The sequence below is a fragment of the Ixodes scapularis genome, unplaced genomic scaffold, assembly GCF_016920785.2.
Source record: "Ixodes scapularis isolate PalLabHiFi unplaced genomic scaffold, ASM1692078v2 PGA_scaffold9__187_contigs__length_104089568, whole genome shotgun sequence".
In the NCBI taxonomy this organism is placed as follows: Eukaryota; Metazoa; Arthropoda; class Arachnida; order Ixodida; family Ixodidae; genus Ixodes; species Ixodes scapularis.
In genome coordinates, this window is record NW_024609884.1 from 72,620,233 (window position 1) to 72,640,575 (window position 20,343).

The 20,343-nt window shown below is 43.2% G+C and overlaps 1 protein-coding gene across 2 annotated transcripts in view; it reads left to right on the forward strand.

Annotated features, from left to right (window-relative positions):
* LOC8053742 (vacuolar protein sorting-associated protein 51 homolog) overlaps positions 1–20,343 on the forward strand; it is a 32,136-nt gene that overhangs the window by 7,564 nt on the left and 4,229 nt on the right. For both annotated transcript variants that reach the window (XM_029973952.4, XM_029973953.4), the window contains exons 12-18: positions 722–841; positions 13,622–13,729; positions 13,815–13,907; positions 13,988–14,035; positions 14,497–14,844; positions 14,974–15,086; positions 20,184–20,262. In XM_029973952.4, coding sequence (XP_029829812.1) covers positions 722–841; positions 13,622–13,729; positions 13,815–13,907; positions 13,988–14,035; positions 14,497–14,844; positions 14,974–15,086; positions 20,184–20,262 — 909 coding nt within the window. The remainder of the gene's footprint in view (positions 1–721; positions 842–13,621; positions 13,730–13,814; positions 13,908–13,987; positions 14,036–14,496; positions 14,845–14,973; positions 15,087–20,183; positions 20,263–20,343) is intronic.

The window sequence follows — 20,343 nt, forward strand, 5'->3', positions numbered from 1 at the left end:
AAGGCGTTTGCATTTGGTTGATCTGAGCGTGATGCTTCATATGCTTGGAATCATTGCAAAGACCTCATATTTTGGTTCAAGTTTCTTTATGGGCCTCTTGTCATTTTGGAAGCCCTAAGAATTGCACATGTATCCCTATGCCCAGGTATGCATAGGCAATGCCCCCCCCCCACCACCACCGCCACCTCCTCCTCCTCCTCTTCCTCTTCTTCTTTTTCTTCTTCTTAAAAGGCCCCTGAAAAGAAAAAAAAGCTGTTTTTTTAAACAGTCTGGTTGGGGCACGCGTGCCAAAAAATAAATTTCTCGTGCAAAAAAAAAAAAATATATATTTTTTTTTTAGAGCAGTATTGACGGCGAGAGATTTATTTGAAATTCTGCGCGCAAAGTCCATAACATCACGGAATGGTCATTCACTCTTTCGACCTCAACAAGATGATAATTCGCTCTTTCCACCTCAACGTGAAGGCGAAGCCAGATTGTTTAAAAAAAAAACATTTTTTTTTCTTTTCAGGGGCTCTTTAAGTTATGGAGGTCTTATTGGCATGCTTTGAAAGAAATTCCTGGCTACACCACTACCCTATGCCCGATTCGTAATAAAAAAGCTGCAGGGTTCTACAGTGTTGACAAATTTCTGTAAAAAAGTACCAGTTGTGTTGCTGCTTTCACGCAAAAACAGGATTTTTACGAGGAACTTGTCATTCGAGCAGTCGTGTGTTTTCAGGCTTTTGTTCATACCGATGTGGAGTTCACGAAACAGGCCAACTTCCAAGACAGCTTCTGCCTTGAAGTCCGGGAGGAGATCGTTGTTGCCTTCATTCGCTCCATCAACAAGGTGGCATTGGTAAGTAGTGCTGATTCAAAAGATAATTTTTTCAGTACATCATGGAAACTGTAAGATAATACAGTCATGCCTTGTTAATATGAACTCCCTGCTATACCGACACACTTTTTGGGAACCAATTCGTCCCCATACAATTCTATCTTGTGAAAATAGATACCCGCAGTCCTGACTGTAGACTGCTATACCTCGTTTCACCTAATGTTGTACCACAGCGAAGGCTAGAAGCGCGAGCTCATAGCGTTGGCAGCCGCTATTAAAGGCCCGTTCACACTCTTGCGACTGCTTGCGACCTCTTAAACCTGGGTTCCTTAAAACTTCTTAAACCAGAGAACACACTGGCGCCGTCTATTGGGAAGCAGTGTAAACTCGGCCGGTCCGGCATATTTTTTTCATTTCTCGCACATTATCCTTTCTTTCTTGGCTCGAAAAGCTTTTGTGAATGTTATAAACGAGCCTTTCTATGGGTATTACGCACATTTGACCTCGAAAATCCCGCAAAACCTTCGCTCTTGTGAAATGTAGTTCCAGGGTCACCGCATAGATGGCGCCACAATGCCAGTGTGTTCCCTCATTCTAAAAACATTTAAGAAGTTTTAAGAGATCTCGTCTCTCTCGGTCGTACTCGGTTGCAAGAGTGTGAACGGGCCTTAAGTCACGAGAGCTTGTGCCGCCCAGATGTGCCCCAGAGCAAGGAGCTCGCGCTTGTAGCCTTTCCTGCGGTACATCATAAGGTGAAACAGAGTATAGTTTGGGAACAAACAAGGGTAAACACGTGCATTTTTGTCTTACTATGAACACAAGCTCCTTAAAGGGCAACTCCGGTCAAAACTTAAAATGAAATAAATTACTGTAGTGACACAAAATACGACCCCAGCCAAAATATTACGTCCGGGGGACACCGCATTCTCAACTAATGCCGATAATAAAATTGCGACCCGCCGCGAGTTGCTGCTCCTTAGCGGGTGGCCAGCGGGTTGCCGATCGCTAAAGCAACATTGGGCCTTGACGTCAGTATCATACTTTTTTTTTTTCTTCAGGTCCAGGCGTTGCGCGGAGTGGGCTTCCTTGAGCCGCTACCACCGCTACTTCAGCTTGTGATTGGCGTGTTTAGCCGTTGCTTTTATCTGTAGCCCATGTAGCTTCGGTATAGCCTTTTGTTTATTTGCTTGTGAGGACTCCAAGACCCGTTTTAGCGAGCAACTCGGTGCACCCAAGACTGCCCAGCTGTTCCTCGAAAGATGCAGAGTACAACCTGTAGCGCTGTGGGCTGCTCAAACTACCCGCTGCGCAACTCAGAAGTGCTTTGCCACAAGTTTCAAACGGACCGGAAATTGGAGAAGGTGTGGGTGAACGCTGTTCGATGAGTATACTTTGGACTTCGGCTTTTACGCGCCCGAGGAAAAAAAGAACGAAAAAACAGACGTGTGCAGTCCAGCACACGTGTGTTCGGGCGAAGCGGCCCACGTCGGAGAGCCTGAAAGCTTTGTGTCTGGGACTGACCCGCAGCGCGAAAGCGAGAGGGCCTCCAGTACTGTACGTCACTGGCAGCGCGGCGTAGAGTAACGCCGCTCCATCCACGAAGCCCCGATGACAATTTAGGCCTAGCGACGAGTACGGAAGACCGCACACACGGCGACAGCCGCCGAGTACGGCACCGAACGAGTCCACTCGTTTTACAGTCGCTAGCTTCTAAGTATACGCACTAACTCTTGCGACATATGCTGGATAACTACCACGTATACAGAATTAAAACAAAATCAGCTTACCTCCTATCTTTAGACGGCTAGTGCAACAGAGGTAGGTGCCACTGGGCCTGCATACTCGTTGAACCAGAACGATCCTGACGTCATGTTCACGAAGCGGCTGATTTCCAGTGTTGCCGGGGCCTCGAGCGGCTAGTTTCGGTTTTGCTGGCCGCGCCCCAAACTAAGCTTTGACGTGTCGATATCTTTAATACTATGCACAATAACGAGAAAAAAATTACACCTTACAATTCAGGGACGCTGACTGCGTTAAAAACAGTCATAATCCCAAAATCGAAAGTATGGACCGGAGTTGCCCTTTAAAGACAAACCACAAAAAAAAAAAAAATATATATATTAGTGAAGCTTTAGGGTCACAGCGTACAGCCAAACTATTGTTGGCTGTTGGTTGCCCTTTCTGCTTGGGGCACCAGAAGATTGTTTTAGATTTTCTTAGCTTTCTGGCAAAACGGCCACTTGGCTTTCCCTCCCTACTTGTGTTATGGCCATGGATGACAAACCTGAAGAATGTCATATGTCGTACGCACCCCTTGTGCATAAAAATAAAGGCGTGAAATTTTCCTCGCCACTTCGAAGAAGGCCCAACCATGTGAGCCGTATTTCACGCGTCTGAAAAGCGTCCGTGCGTCTGCTTCGGCGCTTGCCCGATGAGGGAGAGAGCGTCCAGCTAAACGACACGACAGAGACACGCCCCAAGATGGTAGGGATTTTTAAAGTTCCAGGTGGCACTGAGGTGCTGCCTTTTTGCCCCATTGGCCTCCGCTTTTCATAAAAGAGTAATTTTTTCCATAAAAAACAAAAATAAACAAAAACCTGTCAATCTTTTGTTGTACAGTCGACTCTCGTTAATTCAAAATCTCTTAATTTAAACTTTTGGATAATTCAAACTAACGTGCAGGTCCCATCCTATGCGTCTCTATGGGAAGAAACTCCTGATAATTCAAACTTTGCTTTATTCAAACAAATTTTCGGCCCCCCTCGAGTTTGAATTAATGAGAGTCGACTGTATAAGTTATATCTGACCTTGAAGCGAAATCCCAATCTCTGGGGGGTGGTATAGTCCCATTCTTTTGGGGCAGAAAAAAACTGGGCGGGTTCGAGGTATCCTGCAAGAAGATCTCACTGCCTACATTCTTTCTATGTGAAGGATCTCATTCGTCCGTTCTGTCCGTGATTAAAGATTTTTATTTTAATGTCGCGCCGGAAACTGAAGTGAGTAGGGAAGCTATCCTTGATGGAGACCTGTGTCCCAGTAGCTCCTCAGGGTGTATTTTCATTCCTGCGAAGCTATATTTTCAAATTGTATAGAATTTTATGTCCGGAGAACATGCAAAAAGCCAAAAAATATAGCTTGACAATGTTTGTGCCCCTTACGAACACCCATAATGATGTTACAATATATATATCATTTATACTAAAAGAAAATGAATAAATTAATAAAAAACTTTTTGGTTACATCACTCGAATCCACGAAACTGCGAAGCTGAATTCCCCCCGCATTGTTCACAGAGTACGGAAATTTTATTTAATTTTGATTTGCCGTGGCAGCTGGAGCTTTCAGTTGACCTCTGTTGCCTCAATAAAAGCGTTGTCAAGCGCTCATTGAGAGCATCAGTTCCCTTTTCTTTTTTTATACAGCCTCATGTGCTCCATATAATAAATTCAACCATGCACAAATATTCCTGAAGCCCTCTAGGGTAAATGCTTGCATTTGATGGACATCTTGTTCTTCCCTTTTCTTTTACTGCAGATAACCACAGTTAAAGAGAATGAGGATGAAGGAAATACATCATTGTATGACCATAGCCTCCTATTCCCCCTGGTTTCACTATTTGTTCTTTACGTTTGTTTTTTCTGTGATATCCTAGAGTTCAATAATACTGTGAGGTATTATTGGACTTGAAACAGGCGACTGCAAAAGGATCTACACAAACTATAATATACAAAACAAATCTTATAAATTAAATAACAAAATAGACAACATAATCTTCTGATTTATGTCTAAAGTTTGTGACTATACTTCTACTTGAATACTGTGAATATCTTGTTCAAATTGCTTCTCATACTTCGAACAGTGAAATGGTGAAACAATATTCATCCTTTGGGTTTTTAGTAGTTTTCGTCAGCCTCACGGTATAAAACTTTTATGCCGTTTTTGCGGGTTCGAAACGCCAATGCTTAACCAGAAAACAAAACATCTTCCCTATAAAAAGAGAAAACAAAATTGGAGGCGAAAATATTTTTGATAGGAATAAAACAGAATGAAGAAACAAAACGGTAAATCTAGGCAGTATTTTTCTCGATGGCTAGAGCACTGCGCAGATAACAGTTTGATCATCTGCATCCGCTGACTTCGTATCCGCATCCGAACCGTATCCCCAATGTTCTTAAATATTTGTATCCGCATCCGATCCTCATCTGCAGACTTCGTATCCCCAATGTTTTTAAATATTTGTATCCGTTTCCGATCTGCATCCGCAGACTTTGTATCTGATCCGCATCCGCAAAATTCAAAAACGCATCCCACCCTCAATCCGCGCATTCATTTGCCTCAATCAAAATTAAAAAAAAAGCGCATCTGGACGGTATCCTATAAGCCGTCTGCTTAGCTTTGTAGAACAAACTCTTTGTGTCAAAATACGTTGAAACTAATTTTATCATACTCTCTTTTATCATATTTATAAAATAAGCGATCATCTTTTCAGGGACACTTCAGATAGCTGGAAAGATGATTGCAGTTATGAGATCGTCTTGGGAGTCCGTGACACTGACACTCTGTCCCGAAGATGTGCTCAAAAAGAAGAAAAATTTAATATTTCTTTCTCTTTTAGCTTTGTAAAACCCACTTCAATGACAGTCTGATAGCATCATGTTTTTATTTAAGACAAAGAATAAAAAAAGTGGGAGAGGAAAGGTTTCAGTTTGAGTTTTAAACACATACCCTTAACTGCACGCTTGCAACCATATGCTTAAAAAAGCTCCAGGTATGCATAAGCACTTTTTATGAGTTGTGAATGCGAAAGCATGCATCATTCTTCCACTCCCTTATTTCGTCTGCAGCGTATTTGCGTCAACGACAGAGTGCGTGCTATCCTTGGCTCTCCTCGCCCCTCTGACCTTGGATGCTTCGTGTTACCGGCGCGCTGACAGCGCAGACACGCAGTGCCATGGGTTGGAGGTCGTTGAAACTGACGTGCAGCGGCCAATGGGAGCCTCGTTCCTTGAAACTATGACGCACGCCACTCCACTCCTTTGGGATTGAGGAAACTAGGTGTCGTTTGGTTAGGCTTTTCGTGTGGTTTCAAAGCTGGGAGTCGGCTTCACTTGGAGAAAGGAGTTCAGGTGCCGTTTGGCGCGGTTTCAAAGCTGGTGACGTCGACTCGCTCCATGGGACAGTTAATGCTTTCGCATTAAGACACCTCAGTGCCTACTGTCGAGAAAAAGAAAATGCGCACACGCACAACGTTTCCCTCGTTGAGGCTGTTGTTAGAAGAAACAGAATATCATGAACATGGACGGGTTCACACTGGTTCGCCCCTCTTAATTTAATACCCGCTAATGAGAAGTATCTCTCTGTTGATGCACTTGATGCTGGGATGGCATGCACAAACTACGCTTCAAGAATAAGGTGCGGAAACTCGAAATGGTGCAAGTTCCACTACTCCAGAAGATAGAATTCAGTCTCTTCGATCTACTTGTAGGTGAAGAAGGCACTTGCAGGCTTTTTCTGCTTTCTTGTGGCTTGTACGTTTCGGGTTTTCTTTGCCCGAAGAACGTTTTCCGCTCTTTTCCTGCCAAACAGGGACACGCTTTCCCGGGACAACTGATGCATTCTTTACTTTTTCTAGGGACAGCATTTTTGGCGAGATGGAACGTTTTAAAGTGATCTTCGGTGAGGATAAAATCTTTCTTGACGTACAAAACAATTTTCTCCCCGATTGACACCTTTTATCTAAGGGAATAGTTTGAAATAACGCATTTGATAATAATACATTCGATGATACAACTCATTGTATCGCTCACTTATTCACTTTACACTGTGTGGTCGCACACGTCTATGGGCTGCCTCGGCAAAAGTGTAGATCCGGATCCGCAAATATCCGCATCCGATCTGCATCCGCAACCCCTGGCGTCCGCATCCGATCCACAATTTGCCAAATCTGATCAATTTTTATCTGCATCCGCCAGTTCGCTGTGGATATCCGCGGGTGATCCGCCGGTAATCTGCAGATATGCAGGGCTCTACCGATGGCTGTGCTTGCGAAAGGAACAAACCCAGCGCGTCTGCAGTGTATAAAAAAAGGAAGAAATGCTAAGCTTGTGCCACGGAACTTTGAATGCAACTGGAAAGGACTGGTTCATGTAAGGAGTCCGTTGCTGCACACTAGCGCAAGGTGAACTTGTATGTGAAATAGCTATGAATATTTTTTCACAGATGGCGCCACTGGATAGACTGAATAATCGTTCTGGGAAGGAAATTAGCTTTAGCCAGAGTGCAAACTTAGTCCTCTCATTTCAGTATGGAAATATGTGGAAGCAAGATCTTGTTGGAGACAAATTCAGAGTGAAATTGCCATCCGCAATGCGAGATTGGAAATTGTGTTAGTGCCTTTGTTTTCTTCAGAAGTGCTCACGAATGACGGGTTGAAGAAGGGGGCATTTTCAAACACTTTAAAGACCGACGTCCAGTTTGCGCTTTCCACTTTTCCCCCGCTTCCTCTTTTCCCCCGCTTCCTCCTCTCCCCCCTTCAGCCCTGCCCACTGTTGCCTGTTTCTTCCTTCCCCAGGGTGAGGAGGATCTTCTGCCTTGCAGAATCTCGTGTCTGGTCGTCGGCCTTTAAGCTCCCATAAAAATTCCTTAACCTCAAAATCGGGAAATGTACCAACAAGCGTCAAATTAGTTTTTTTTATTATCTTTTTAATAAAAGCATTGAGTCAATCCTTCCAGTGGCTGCTGAGCAGTAGGACCAAAAAGTTGCCTTTGGGAATGCATAAGGCCTGCGGAGCTGCGATATCCTCTTAAGACTGTGTCCTAAATAAGTGGTGTTTCTTGTGGCCACACTTGTTTATTATTTGTGACCTTGACCTTGAGTTTGATTCATTATTATGAATGACTCACAGTATTGACAATTTTCCTGGGGAACAGAGGTGTCCTTGTTAATGAGACTTGACTGCATGGGGCTTTGTTTCCAAGTGTCGGGCTCTAAATTTAGTCTTCGTACAGTTCTTGATCAGAGACCAGACTAGGAGTCACAATATAGTAAAACCTTGTTGACAAATTTTTTTAAAAAACTGCAGTTAAAAAAAAAAAATCCAGAAAGATGTAATGACTGATGACACTTTTAGGGGGCTATAGATGACACAGGAAGGAACTCGCACAACAATTTATTTCACAGAGATAAGCATAACTGTACAGAACTGCCACATTTATTATAATATAAAGTGAACATTTTCTTTCTCTTCTGCACATTTCTTTAAAAATATGAGGTGTTATTAAAACTAAGCAAAATTTCCGAGCCCTTTGAGCTAACAGGTGCTCCCAGTGGTGTAGCCAGGATTTTATTTCGAGAAAGGGGGGGGGTTTCGACCCCCCCCCCTCCCCTGCTTACGCCATTGGGTGCTCCTCATCGATGGTTGCTCCCAGCATGTTGGTGGGAAGAGGTGAAACTCATCACGTGCCAGTGCAAAGTGGTAAAGCGTGACACAGGTGATGCAACGTGAGTGCCACAGCATAGAGAGGTGGTTGACATGCTAATCATGTGATCTTGCCAGGAGTAGGAGACACCAGCTCTATTTTGTTGCAGCGGCCACCCCCCAATCGTTTTCTGAAGTCAAGTGTCTTCTCGCAAGTTTTAGGTTGCGACGATGGCACCATCATTGACTGATTGTGGCCGGCGGGATTGACAGCGAGTTTTAGCTGAAATGACTGGGGATGCTGGGAAATAAAAATTTGTGCATACTGTAAAACCCTTAATGTTCGCGATCCCTCAATTTTCGCGAATTTCACGAATTGAAGAATTCGCGGAATTTAAGGGCGCGCGAAAATTTCGGTCCTTAAGATTTTCAATGCAGGCGTCTGGAATTCGCGAAATTTAGTGGTCGGGATTATGTCATCTGTGACCGATTCGCGAAAAATAGGGGCCGCGAAAATAAAGGGTTTTACAGTACTTCTCTTTAAAGGGCAAGTCCATTTCATTTTCGATTTTGAGAATACAATGCAGTTCTCTAGTATTACCTAGAAAGACCACACGGCAAATAGTTCCATCTAATTCCACCTAAAAATCTATTAACTGGCCAACAAAGTTTGAGATGCGCCAAGCCACCAAATTATGCTACTCCTAGTGGGCAAGCGAGGGAGGTGCAGCACAGTCAGAGTCCTCCAATACACTACTGGTCACGAAACTCCTCCATAATCCTGCGGGAGAGCTTGGTGCGCAACCACGTTGACAAAGGGGCTAGGAGCCGCCAATCCAATCTGGCCTGCACTGCTCGGGGTTTGGCAACCCGCAAGTGTCGGAATTTCAAACCCCCTTTGAATGAACCACCTATAAATCAAGATAACATGTCATCGTACTGACAGCATTTCTCACTATAAGTGTCTTTGGCTCTGTACACTCAATCAACTGCACAATCTTGCATCTGCAACAATCTCTCTTTTTTCTTTTTTTTTTTTCTTAAGGTGATTTTTTAATACCTGCGCAACATAAGAATTCAGTGCCGCAGCTAGCACCATCTAGTAGTGGCATTGCAAACCAATACGCTCGGTTGCCTAACTCTTTTGCCAAAGCTTTTTTTTTTAACAACCGAAATAGTTAATTTTTAAGTTCTCTTACTAGAGATCAATAAAGAATGACTGGTGCTTGCATATAGTGATAAATACAGGCATAACAAAACTTCGGTGTACAAGAAATTGTTTTTGAAAGCTACTTGTAATTGCGAATTTGGGGTGGCTCACTGAGAGTGGGTTAGGGCAAACAAGAATGCCCCTTCCAGGACAGTAGTACACCTAGCGGCAGCTATCGACCTTGTACCGAACTTGTTTCGTGACCAGTAGGGTATTGAAGGACTCTTCCACAGCCAAGGGCGCTGTATTGGTGCAGCCAACGCTGCACTAACTACGTCATGATCTTTGGAATTTTTTGCTTGTATTGTGGTTTTCCAGGCAAGGCCAACAGGCGACACTAGCAGCGCAATTATAGTTTTCATATGATTCACGTAACATGAATGTGCGAGGTTGCATCCGTGCCTCCGTGTGCTGAGCGCATAGTCACTTTGTCGCAAACGGTACCCATAGCTGCTCTAACTCCAGATTCATGAAACATATACCATGAATGCACTAAAATATTAAGCTGGGCCAGTTGGTTGAGCATACTAACTATATAAAGCGTAAGATACAGACGAGGACATGAAGAAGACAGGACAGCGCTATTCACGACTGCCATTTTAATAACAAATTGAAGGAAGAGAAGAAAGAAGTGGGAGAAGTTATACAGAGGACAAAAAGGACGAAAATAAAGTAAAGACATGAAAGGAACAGTATAAATAAAAAAAAATTCAGTGGAAAAGAACCATAAAAATTGCATTAATTAAAGGCAAAAAATGAAAAGAAACACTAAAGAAAAACGAAAAGTCACTTTTCAAAAATTCTTTCAGTATGACTTGGAATGAAGAAGTTTCAGAAGATAATCCACAAAAACTAGAAAATCACCTCACACCTCATGTGGGGTGGTAGAGGAATGGGCACCTTGCATTCGCTAAGATCCGCTCTGCGCGCGGCCACTTTTTAGTCGGCGTAGGGAGAGCAGCAGGGGACATACGAGTGATAAAAACGGGCGCCGCATGGCAGCTGGGTGCCCGTTTTCATTGGTTTGGTTTGGTTTGGGTTCGGTGCTTTGTGCATCTCAAATGCTCTCGTGAGAACGTTCTAGTCGTCTGCGAAGTTATTCAAACTCCCAGGGATGACACGGAAGGTGCTGTGAAATCACCAGCTCAACTAGCAACAGGCGGGTCTTCATGAACAATGACGACGGTGCCGAAAAGCGGCAATATGACTATGAGCGAGATTGGTTTGGTATCGGTGGTTTGAGTTCAAGGTAGGGAATCTGTTTGCCGGAATGTTACTGCCACAACCGACGAAGGAGTTAACGCGAGAGGTGTAGAAAGGGATGCCGAGACGGTGCACTTTGTACAGGAGTGACCTTTGGCGTCATCAGGTTTGTGGAGCCAGCCATTCGATGCCGCTGGGATAGAAAGAAACGTGTTGTGTGTTTCAGAATTTCTCTGCTCGATTAGTATTTTTGACTGCTTTAGTAGCTATTTACTCTCATGCATAATGTTGTTATGATGCTCAGGGATACGCTTTGTCACTGCTCATTTCAATGTCATGGTCATAACACCTGATCATTATTGCATTCAGTGTGACTTCCTTGGCATAAAGTCAATAAAACATCTCTGTGTTTTTACGAATGAAAGTGCCAAGTGTTCATGAAAGCTGGTCACGTCTCATACAAGTGATTTCCACTAGCCTTTTCTGTTCAATCTGGGCCTCTTCAGACCCCCAAACGCGTCGTTCAGGAGTCCGCATACGTTCCGTGGTATGTTTTCTTCAGGGCTGACATGCCATGCGCCTCTAGTTGTCTCAGTGGAGTTGGACACGTTGCATTTGAATTTCTAAATAAATGTTTATACAGTCTACACAATTATTTGTTAGAACAATCTCAATATTTTTTTTTTTTTTTTTAATTTCAGCTTGATTGGGTAGGTAACAAAAGGAAACAGCGTTGTTTGCTTTTCCGAACATACGTTTTGCGGTAATGTGTTTTTTTGTTGTTTTTTTACGACTATTACTGTAATAGTAATATAATGGTGGCACAAGAATGTTTGCGCCGGTTTTATTTGTTTTATTTTTAATCTGAATACTTTACGTTTTGGACATAAATAGTGCATTTTAAAGCGAAGTACTGCCATCGCTCTACGTTCGGTGCCAATGTTGGCCCATCAGCTATGTGCGTCGCGTGACGGGTTTTTGCGCTCGTGTTTTGGATACACTAATATCGGCGCGTATCCAGCTGGTGCGTCATGGGGAGCGCTGCTTGGCAACCAGTTTTACCGCTCGTGCATCCCCTGCTGTAGCCCAAGCAAGCATGTCGACCTTGCAACACCCAGCGGTGTACCACTGCAGTCGAGCTGCGACTGCCGAGGCTGCTTCCCGATGAGTATGCGTGCTGCCACCGCGAGAGGCGCGCATATTGGCACTGAGTTAGATCTGCAGGGTACCTATAGCAGTTCTTTTTCCAACAACAACGCAGAAGGTGCACTGACACAAGCATCCACAAGAGCTTTGGGGGTCTGTGCCTCATAAAGTTTTCTGGACTCTTTTTTTATGGACCTGTCTCGGGGCTTCTTTTTAAATATTGGCGTGCAGTGGCAGTCAGGACTTGTAATGCGAGATGTCCTACCAACAAGGAGTTTAGAGATGAGGCATGTTCTCGAAGTCTAGTATTTATACATAGGCCAGACTGTCCCACATAAACTTTTTTGAGGGTTGAATGATATCTTCTACAAAATACCGCTTTTGCATGGTACATATAGGGTGGCACAAGTGGAATTGGCGCTGTGAAACGAGCCAGTGAAATCTGCGCCTGCACAAAGAAAGTTTAAGCTTTCATCGAATGTGCACTGAGCAAGTCAATTTTACCATTGAAATTGCAAGGCATAGTTCTCTTCCTGTAAAAAATGAGAGCAACATGCTTGCCAAAGCCCACGTCAACTGCGTTGACAGACAACCAAGGTAGCATCATTATTAACTTGTGGCACCATCTCCTGACAGGTGCAGTGAACAGACGATGCATTTTGTTGTCTGCTCGCTGCACCTGTCAGGAGATGGCGCCACAAGTTAATAGTGTCGCTAACTCGGTTGTGTGCGAATGTGCCCGACGTGTGTGTTGGCAAGTTTGTTGCTTTCATTTTTTTACAGGAACAGAACTACGCCTTGAAATTTCACACAATAAAACTGACTTGCTCAGTGCACATTTGGCAAAAGTTTGAGCTTCTTTGTGCATGTGCCGATTTTTCCGGCTCGTTTCACGGCGTCAAGTTGGCTTGTGGCCACCCTATATGTATACTTGTGCCTTACGTTGCAGTCATCGTGGTGACGTTGCGGAGAATTGATCTTACAACACAGCCTCTTCAGTTTGCACGGCACTGAAAACACCAGTGGAATGCCATACCTCGAGGCAGCCTTTTTGACGTTATGGGATAGCTGGCCGGTGTAGTAGGGCATAACAGCAATATGTTAAGTCCTGTACTTGCCTTTTTTTTTTCTTTTTTTTTTTTGTTCAAACTAATCATGCTTTTGACGACATCAGACAAGATGGTACTAGGATAGCCAGACACCTTGAGTCGTTCCACTTGCGTTTCAAAGCTCCGTCTTGCCGGGTGATCACAGTAGATATTTAGGGCCACTCTGAGACCGGTATTCACAATTGCCCTTTTGATGAGTTTAGAATGAGGTGCTGGATATATATGCCAAGATCAAAGAGAAAGCTGCTTCCATATGAATCATCTTATTCGTTGGGTGGCAGCTTTTGTACGTTACTTCTAGGAAGGCAAACCAAGAAATGGGAAACTTATAAACGCACCCGTATGAGAGTTCAACGGAACTGGCATTCGTGAATGTAACAGCTGGAAAAACATATCATCAAGGTTCTACTTTACTGGTTAATTTCACGGGTTTTCATCAGATTCACTTTTCAGTTGTTTGTTATATTTGGGCTATAAAGAGATTGGAAGTATATTAATTTAGGTTTCACAGACCAACTACTGCATTATTTTAGAACCATATGAGACATGTCTCAGAGAACCTGGACATGTCCAGAGCATATAAGGATATGCTCTGTGCTGTGTAATCACGAATGTTTAGATGCCTTTGTAACCTCATTTGCCTTATCATTTTGTATTTGTCCATTCCTAGCTGCTTTTTAAACTTCAAATTGTATGTGTATTTGCTGCCCTGCAGGAGTTTTGTGAAACAGCTGGTGAGAAGAGTGGTGGAGCACCACCAAGCCTTCTTCTGCTATTGTCACGTTTCAGTGTAGAAATGAAGACTGCACTCGTCAATCAGCTGGTAAGAGCTATTTGGTGCGCAAATCACATATCACATTTATGATCTCCATTGCACAAATGAATTCTGCATTCTTGCTCAATTGCAGCTTGGTATGGCTGATGAATTGTTTGGGGCACCAGACTCTCCTAACCTGACTCCTGCATCATTGCTTGTACAGGAGACAAGTGATGTTGCTCAGGTGGGTCTTGCTCGCAAGGCTGTTTTGATGCAACTCTAAACATGTGGAGTCTTTCACTCAAAACTCGTTCCTGGTTGCAGACACTCATCGACCAGTTTGTGCGGGTTCAGGGCCTTATAATCTCTCAGGTGAGGATTTGACTGAGTCTGAGGAGCTCCAATTGTGGCTCTAAAATTTGTGTTGTTTGTGAGCTCGACAAGCAGTTTCTTTATAACCACTTGGCGATGGATTTCAGGGAAACTGCCAATACCCAGTAGACATGTTTTCAAATCCTCTTTGGTTGTAGGATGCTACGTCAAATTCTAGATAATGAATGCAACTGAACACTGAACAAGGCCATGGAAAGGAGAAACCAGACCCAATCTTTTTAAACCTCAGTCTTTTAAGAAGCACGCGAGATAGCCTTCCTTTTTTGCATCAATGCGGCAGCACTAATGAGTACCAGAAACAGAAGCAGCGCTGTGGCACATTGAAGGCGCCTTTGCTAAGCCCGTTTGGGGCATACGCAACCCGTGTCTCGGGTGGTTCGATCCACTGGCTGACCCGTGTCGCTGAATTGTTGTCCACTAAGTCGAGGGATCCTGTGCAGATGCTGAGGAAGAGCGTGGAGACGCGTGACTGGATGAATGCCTTGGAGCCACGCAACGTCCGGGCAGTCATGAAGCGTGTCGTGGAAGACGTGACGGCGGTGGACATGCGAGTGGGTCAACTCTACGAGGAAGGGGCCCGGAACGAGCGCAGCAGCGACTCGAGCAGGCGCACTTACCCCTACAGTGCGTCAGGACGGGCCCACTGGAGTGCACGTTGGCCTTCCAGCGTGGATCACAGCTTGCTCAGTAACATCCAAAAGCTCTTCTCGGAGAAGATTGACATCTTCACCACGGTCGAGTTTTCCCGGGTGTCGGTCATGACGGGTATCATCAAGATTGGTCTCAAGGTGTGACCCTCTCCTTTTTTTTCCTCTCTCAGCTCCGAGATGCAAAGAAATATTTTCTCTATGATTCCATTCTGCCTTTTATGATAATGAAGGACTACTAAGCTTCTGAGCCGATGCATTACTTTGCAGACATTCTTGGAGTGCGTGCGACTGAAGACGTTTAGCCGCTATGCGCTACAACAAGTTCAAGTCGACACTCATTACTTGCAACTCTATCTCTGGAGATTCGTCAGTGATGAAAAGTGAGTATCGCAAAAACTACCAAGAGCTTATCTGGAATCAATTATTGTAGGCGTGCTGGACTTTCTGGAAAGCATGCCAAGAAACATTGAGCATGTTCAAGTCAGCATGTAACACTGTCCTTACAACCATAGACATATATTAATCATTGAAATGCCAGTTCAACATGTTCTTGCATGGGGAAAGCTGGGAAGACAAACAAGCAAATGCGTATCCATGACTGTTTCAGAAAGTGTTGCATCTAAAGATTACTCTAGTTAGTTTAGAAGTACAAAGTGTTTATAGTAAACTTTTACGGTGTTTCTCGCTTTGTATTTAAACTTTACAATGCAAAAAGATGCTGGTAGTGAAAATTAAATATAGAATTTTGAGGTGATTTATAAAAATGTTCAGTTAATTCACAGATGTTACTTTGGCCACCATATTGTTGACCTTTGTTTGCTGAGCTCATGTGGACAACTCCCTTTATCATTTGACATGCAACCATCATTGTTGGCCTCATGATGCAATGATACAGCACACAAAAGCATTGAACAAAACGATAGAAAGACATCATGGAAATATCTCCTTTTGACAGCAGGCATACTTGTTTGCGTGTTGTCCGCTCCATTTCAGCCTAACTTAATAAGCGGCAGAGGCTACAATGCCTCATCATAACCACTGTAAAGTGTGATGTCTGCACCAGAGAGTAGTGGTGACATGTTTTTTTTTAATTTTTTTCATTTAAAATGCACTTGAACACACATGATCAGTGCTTTGTTATTAGTGGCTACAACTCTAACTTCAGGTCTACATTCACTTTGCTTTGAAATATTGATGCGACATCCACATTCGCTGGCAGGACTGTTCTGCAAGCTAGGGCTGCTGCATTGCATACACATGCTGTTGTGTCTTTGTCTTGGTGCTTTGACCATTAAGCGCAAATATTTACAAAACAGTTCAATGTGTTATTGCAGAAGAACAAAAATGTTTCTTTTCATGTATGTTTAAATTCTGTTCCACTTTCCTTCAAGAGTGGAATCGTTTTGAGCAAAGTGGGCCAATAGGAACCTATGGTTTAAGGCCAATGTCCTGACACGAGTTTCTACTTCAATTCATAATCAATAGTCTCGCAGATGCATAAGCAGCTCCTTAAAATTTCTTAACGCAGGCAGGTGGTGTTCACTAAGGGTGTAGCTCCCATAGTTTGCCAAGTTATGAGTATTGATAAGAATTGTGCCAGGTGGGGGTTGCAAATTGGAACATCTTGTAGAGCAAAGGTAGCCTTTCTGGCTTGGGAGGTAGACAGGAAGCATTCCCCACTCAGTTTTCCCTGAAAGAAATGATTTGATGTTGAGTAGTTGGAATATCAGCAAATATTTCAACATGTGTATTACACCCAGATAACCTAGGAAAATTATTTTGGTTGAAGAACCGGGATGAGTATGAACTGCCATCAATTATGATATTGAGGTGACCTAACTATTCCTGTAGCTGATTGCGAGTGTCAAAACTGTCATAATAGTTGATGCAGAGATGGTGGGAAAGAATGCTTGTCACCTTCATGTAACTGCTTGGATATAGCATGGGTGGTCCAGCTATTTGGCATTTTGGTTGTGTAGCTCAGAAGAAACTATGGTACAATCCAGTTTTTAAAACATGTAATGAAGTGTGTATGTGTGGCCAGAATCTGATTTTATTGGTTAAGATTTTTAATTGCTCAGTGGAAACAATGGTGGGTGACTGGCCAACATTCATAGGATTCAGGTTGTGGTATTCACCTCGAGATCGAACCGTATCGCCACCTTGCGGCGGATATCAGAAACATGCGAAAGCGGGGATACCGCCGTGCGTCATCTGCTACGGGCGCACATTCAGAAGTGTGGACATCGACGACACAAGCCCGTTTCCGGCTCAGCTTGACCCTCCTTGTTAAATGTTTGATGTTTTAGTTGTCGTTTCTTCTTACTAAAGGTTGTGTTGTATCGTTTCACATGCGTGGAAATACAGCAAAGCGATTATTATTAAGTCGGAAGCTTCCATAATCTTAGTGTTTTGGGTTCATATACAACCGCTGGTCCCACATATTTCTGTTATCTCGCACAAACAATAGCTTTCATAAAACATTGAATGCTAACTGGAGCTATGGTTTGATTAGAAAATTAACTCGACTGATCGCTACCTTAATAGACTAACCAATCGACAAATCCATTGGATGATTTTTCGTCGGTCATATTGCATGAAAGAAGTTAAAACTACACATTTTTTACTATTTTTACTATGTCATAAATAGCACATTGCATTCCAATTTTAAACTTCTCATTGTGACATCTCCAGAAATATGAACACTGGAAGCCTTTTAAAGTGAAGTAATTTTTAAGTTATTATTTGAACAGTATAACCACCCTCGGTAACAATTACAAGCACAGTGAAGTGGTTTACCGTGCATGCCTGTGTCATAAAAGACATAAAGAAGTCAGAAATATTGAAACAGGCATCTTTTACTTTTTGCTGACTTTCTCCAGCACAATATTCCGATTAAACGGCAAAAAAACGCAATTAGAGCATTACTCGAATAATCTAAAGATTAATCGATGAACTGTCCAGTCCCGATGTGTATTAGGTGAGGGCGGAGGGTGATTGGAAAGTCTCGTGAAGGTCGCTAGCCCTCATCAGTAAAAGAGTATCGCTGCGGCCGATGTTGTCTGTGTCGTGCTGCGGGCTGTTTGTTGAAGTTGCAGAGTCCACTGTGTTTGAATAGAAGATTATTTAGCCAGAAACTTATGATACTAACCTATAGACAATCGCGGCCCTCATTATGAAGATTGAAGCGGGTGAACCCACACTACCGAGAAGAACATTTAATAACACCAACGTTGCTGCATTGCTCGGTTACACTAGCTCATTACACTCGCGGCAGATATATTAGAACAGTTTGTTTCAGTTGTGCTGCCAACGTGCAGTTTGCAGATCGTATCTATAAGAGGCACTCTCTCCTCATCGCAACGTAGTAGAATTGTTCCGACTCCGAAAAGCTTACCCACACCATGGCGCAGTAAAGGGAAACATTGCCTGCAGCAGAGCTTAATAGCACGGTAATTTTCAATACAGCACTAACTTCTCTTCATGTTAAATATTTATATTATTTCAAAAGCTAAAACATAAAAAAAAAAAACTGAACCTGCGATTTTACAGCCCACAGTACCATTATTATGTTATCCAAGTTAAAATTCAATGTTTTGTTGAATTCCCACGCTGTTAAACCAATACATATATTTTAAGAAAAAATGTATATATATTCAACATAAATAATGCAGTTCACCCGGAGGGAGGCATCCGTCGTAATGATCCATGCTTCCCAACGTCTGCCTAGAGCAGACGACGCATCCACACGAGCGGTTATTGAAATTTAGGCCGTACACTGGTAACACAATTCAATCTTCACTGAAGCACCGGACTGTAGTGCACCATTTTCCGCTAGAATCGTTTTTCCACCGACACTGTGCGACAAAATGAACGCAAAAATTATGCAGTCTCGCGCGCGAACGTAGAGAGCCTGTGGGGCGGCAGTGCTTCTATCCCCGCTTTGGTGATGATGATAGCGCAACAGTAGCGCCATCATTATCACCAAAGCGGTGATGATTATGGCGATGATGGCGCTTCATCAGGTCGATCTCGAGGCCAATATAGGTTGTGCATTTCTGGTGGCTCGTGGCGATACCACCCTCTTGCAGAAAAGTTTCCCATTTTAATGCAACTTAAACAATGTAATATCTTCGCATTCTGAAGAGAACTGCTTCCAGTTTTCTGGATTTTGGGATTGTGACTATTTTTAGCGCAGTAACTGTCTCTGAATTACGGGGAGTTATGTTGTTTCCAATGCTGTGTATAGTTGTATAAGTATTTGCTACCAAACTTTGGTTTCAGACAAGGCGGTACCCAAGGGGGGATTTAGGGGTTCCGTGCCTCCCCCTCCCCCCTCCACAGGCGCTGGGAAACATTCTGTGACCCCCCTTTTCTACACTGCACGACCACACACTCCCTGTGCAAAATTGCACCCCAGAACCAAGACGTTTCCTCTAAAGTGGAAGTGAGAGAGGGACTTTATGGTAAAACCGAAATTAAGAGCTCAAAGAAGGGTACTGGCATACTTGCCAGTACCCTTCTTGAGCACTGGCATACTTGCCAGGTCTGCAGGATTCCCCACACAACACAAATTCTGACCAATTAGTATGGTTGTATGATTGAGAGGAAAAACTTCCAGGAAACAGTTGATTTTAGCTTGGAACCTGAGAGGATAAGTAAAATATGTAAAAAGTTTTGTTGAAAAAAAAAAAAAAAAGAAAGAAACTTAAAAGTGGTTTTGTTCAATACGAAATGGGGCTATTACATTTCCTTTTTGAGGCAAATCGAAATGCCCACTTTGACACACGTGTTTGATTTCTAATTGCCGGGGATGTAGGTACTACACGTGCTAAACCCGCTGGCGTTCGCAGCAGTAACTGTTCGAAAGCAAAAACCTGGAAAAAGTGGCATTTTTCATCTGCGTTCCACAACACCTCATTTTGATTATTTACTTGAAATATTTTATACAGGAAAGGCAAGTGCATGCAGCACGTGTACATACATTCTCAGCATTCTTTTTGGTGCTTGGGTAATTTAGTGAAAGGTCTATTTTGGAGCTTGGAGGCTACTCGACATCTGCCCTAAGGCTGGGTTTGCCTTCTTCAAACTTACTTCAAGATTATGTGGTTGCATCCATGAAACTAAGTTTTATGTCCTGTCAACCTTATGAATTTGAACAAATTCAGTGACACAAAAAAAAGTGTGCTGCAAGTGCCTGTGGATTTGTTTATATGTGTTTTGCTGCATACTCAGGATGAGCAAGTTGGTTTAACAATTCAGATGTTATAGGAACATGACATAAAAGGATGGACAGACACGGTTCCCAATTGGCAATTATGTCTGTCCATCCTCTTACGTCATGTTTTTATAATATCTTAGTTGTTTTGCTAAAAAGGTACTTTCTTATATCTAATGCATCTGCAATCACTGGCACAACTGTGGAGAATCCCTTTAATAAAATTGACCACTGGTTCAATGTGAGTTTTTCCTTCCAGTCTCGTTCATGTTCTGCTGGATGAAATCATGGGTAGTGCCATCCACCGCTGCTTCGAACCGATCCTGATGGAGCCAAGTGTAAGCAGACTTCAGTGTGTTTGGCACGAGTTTCTTGCTAACCTGTTTTTTATTTCTTTTCCCCCACCCTTTTCTCTCCCT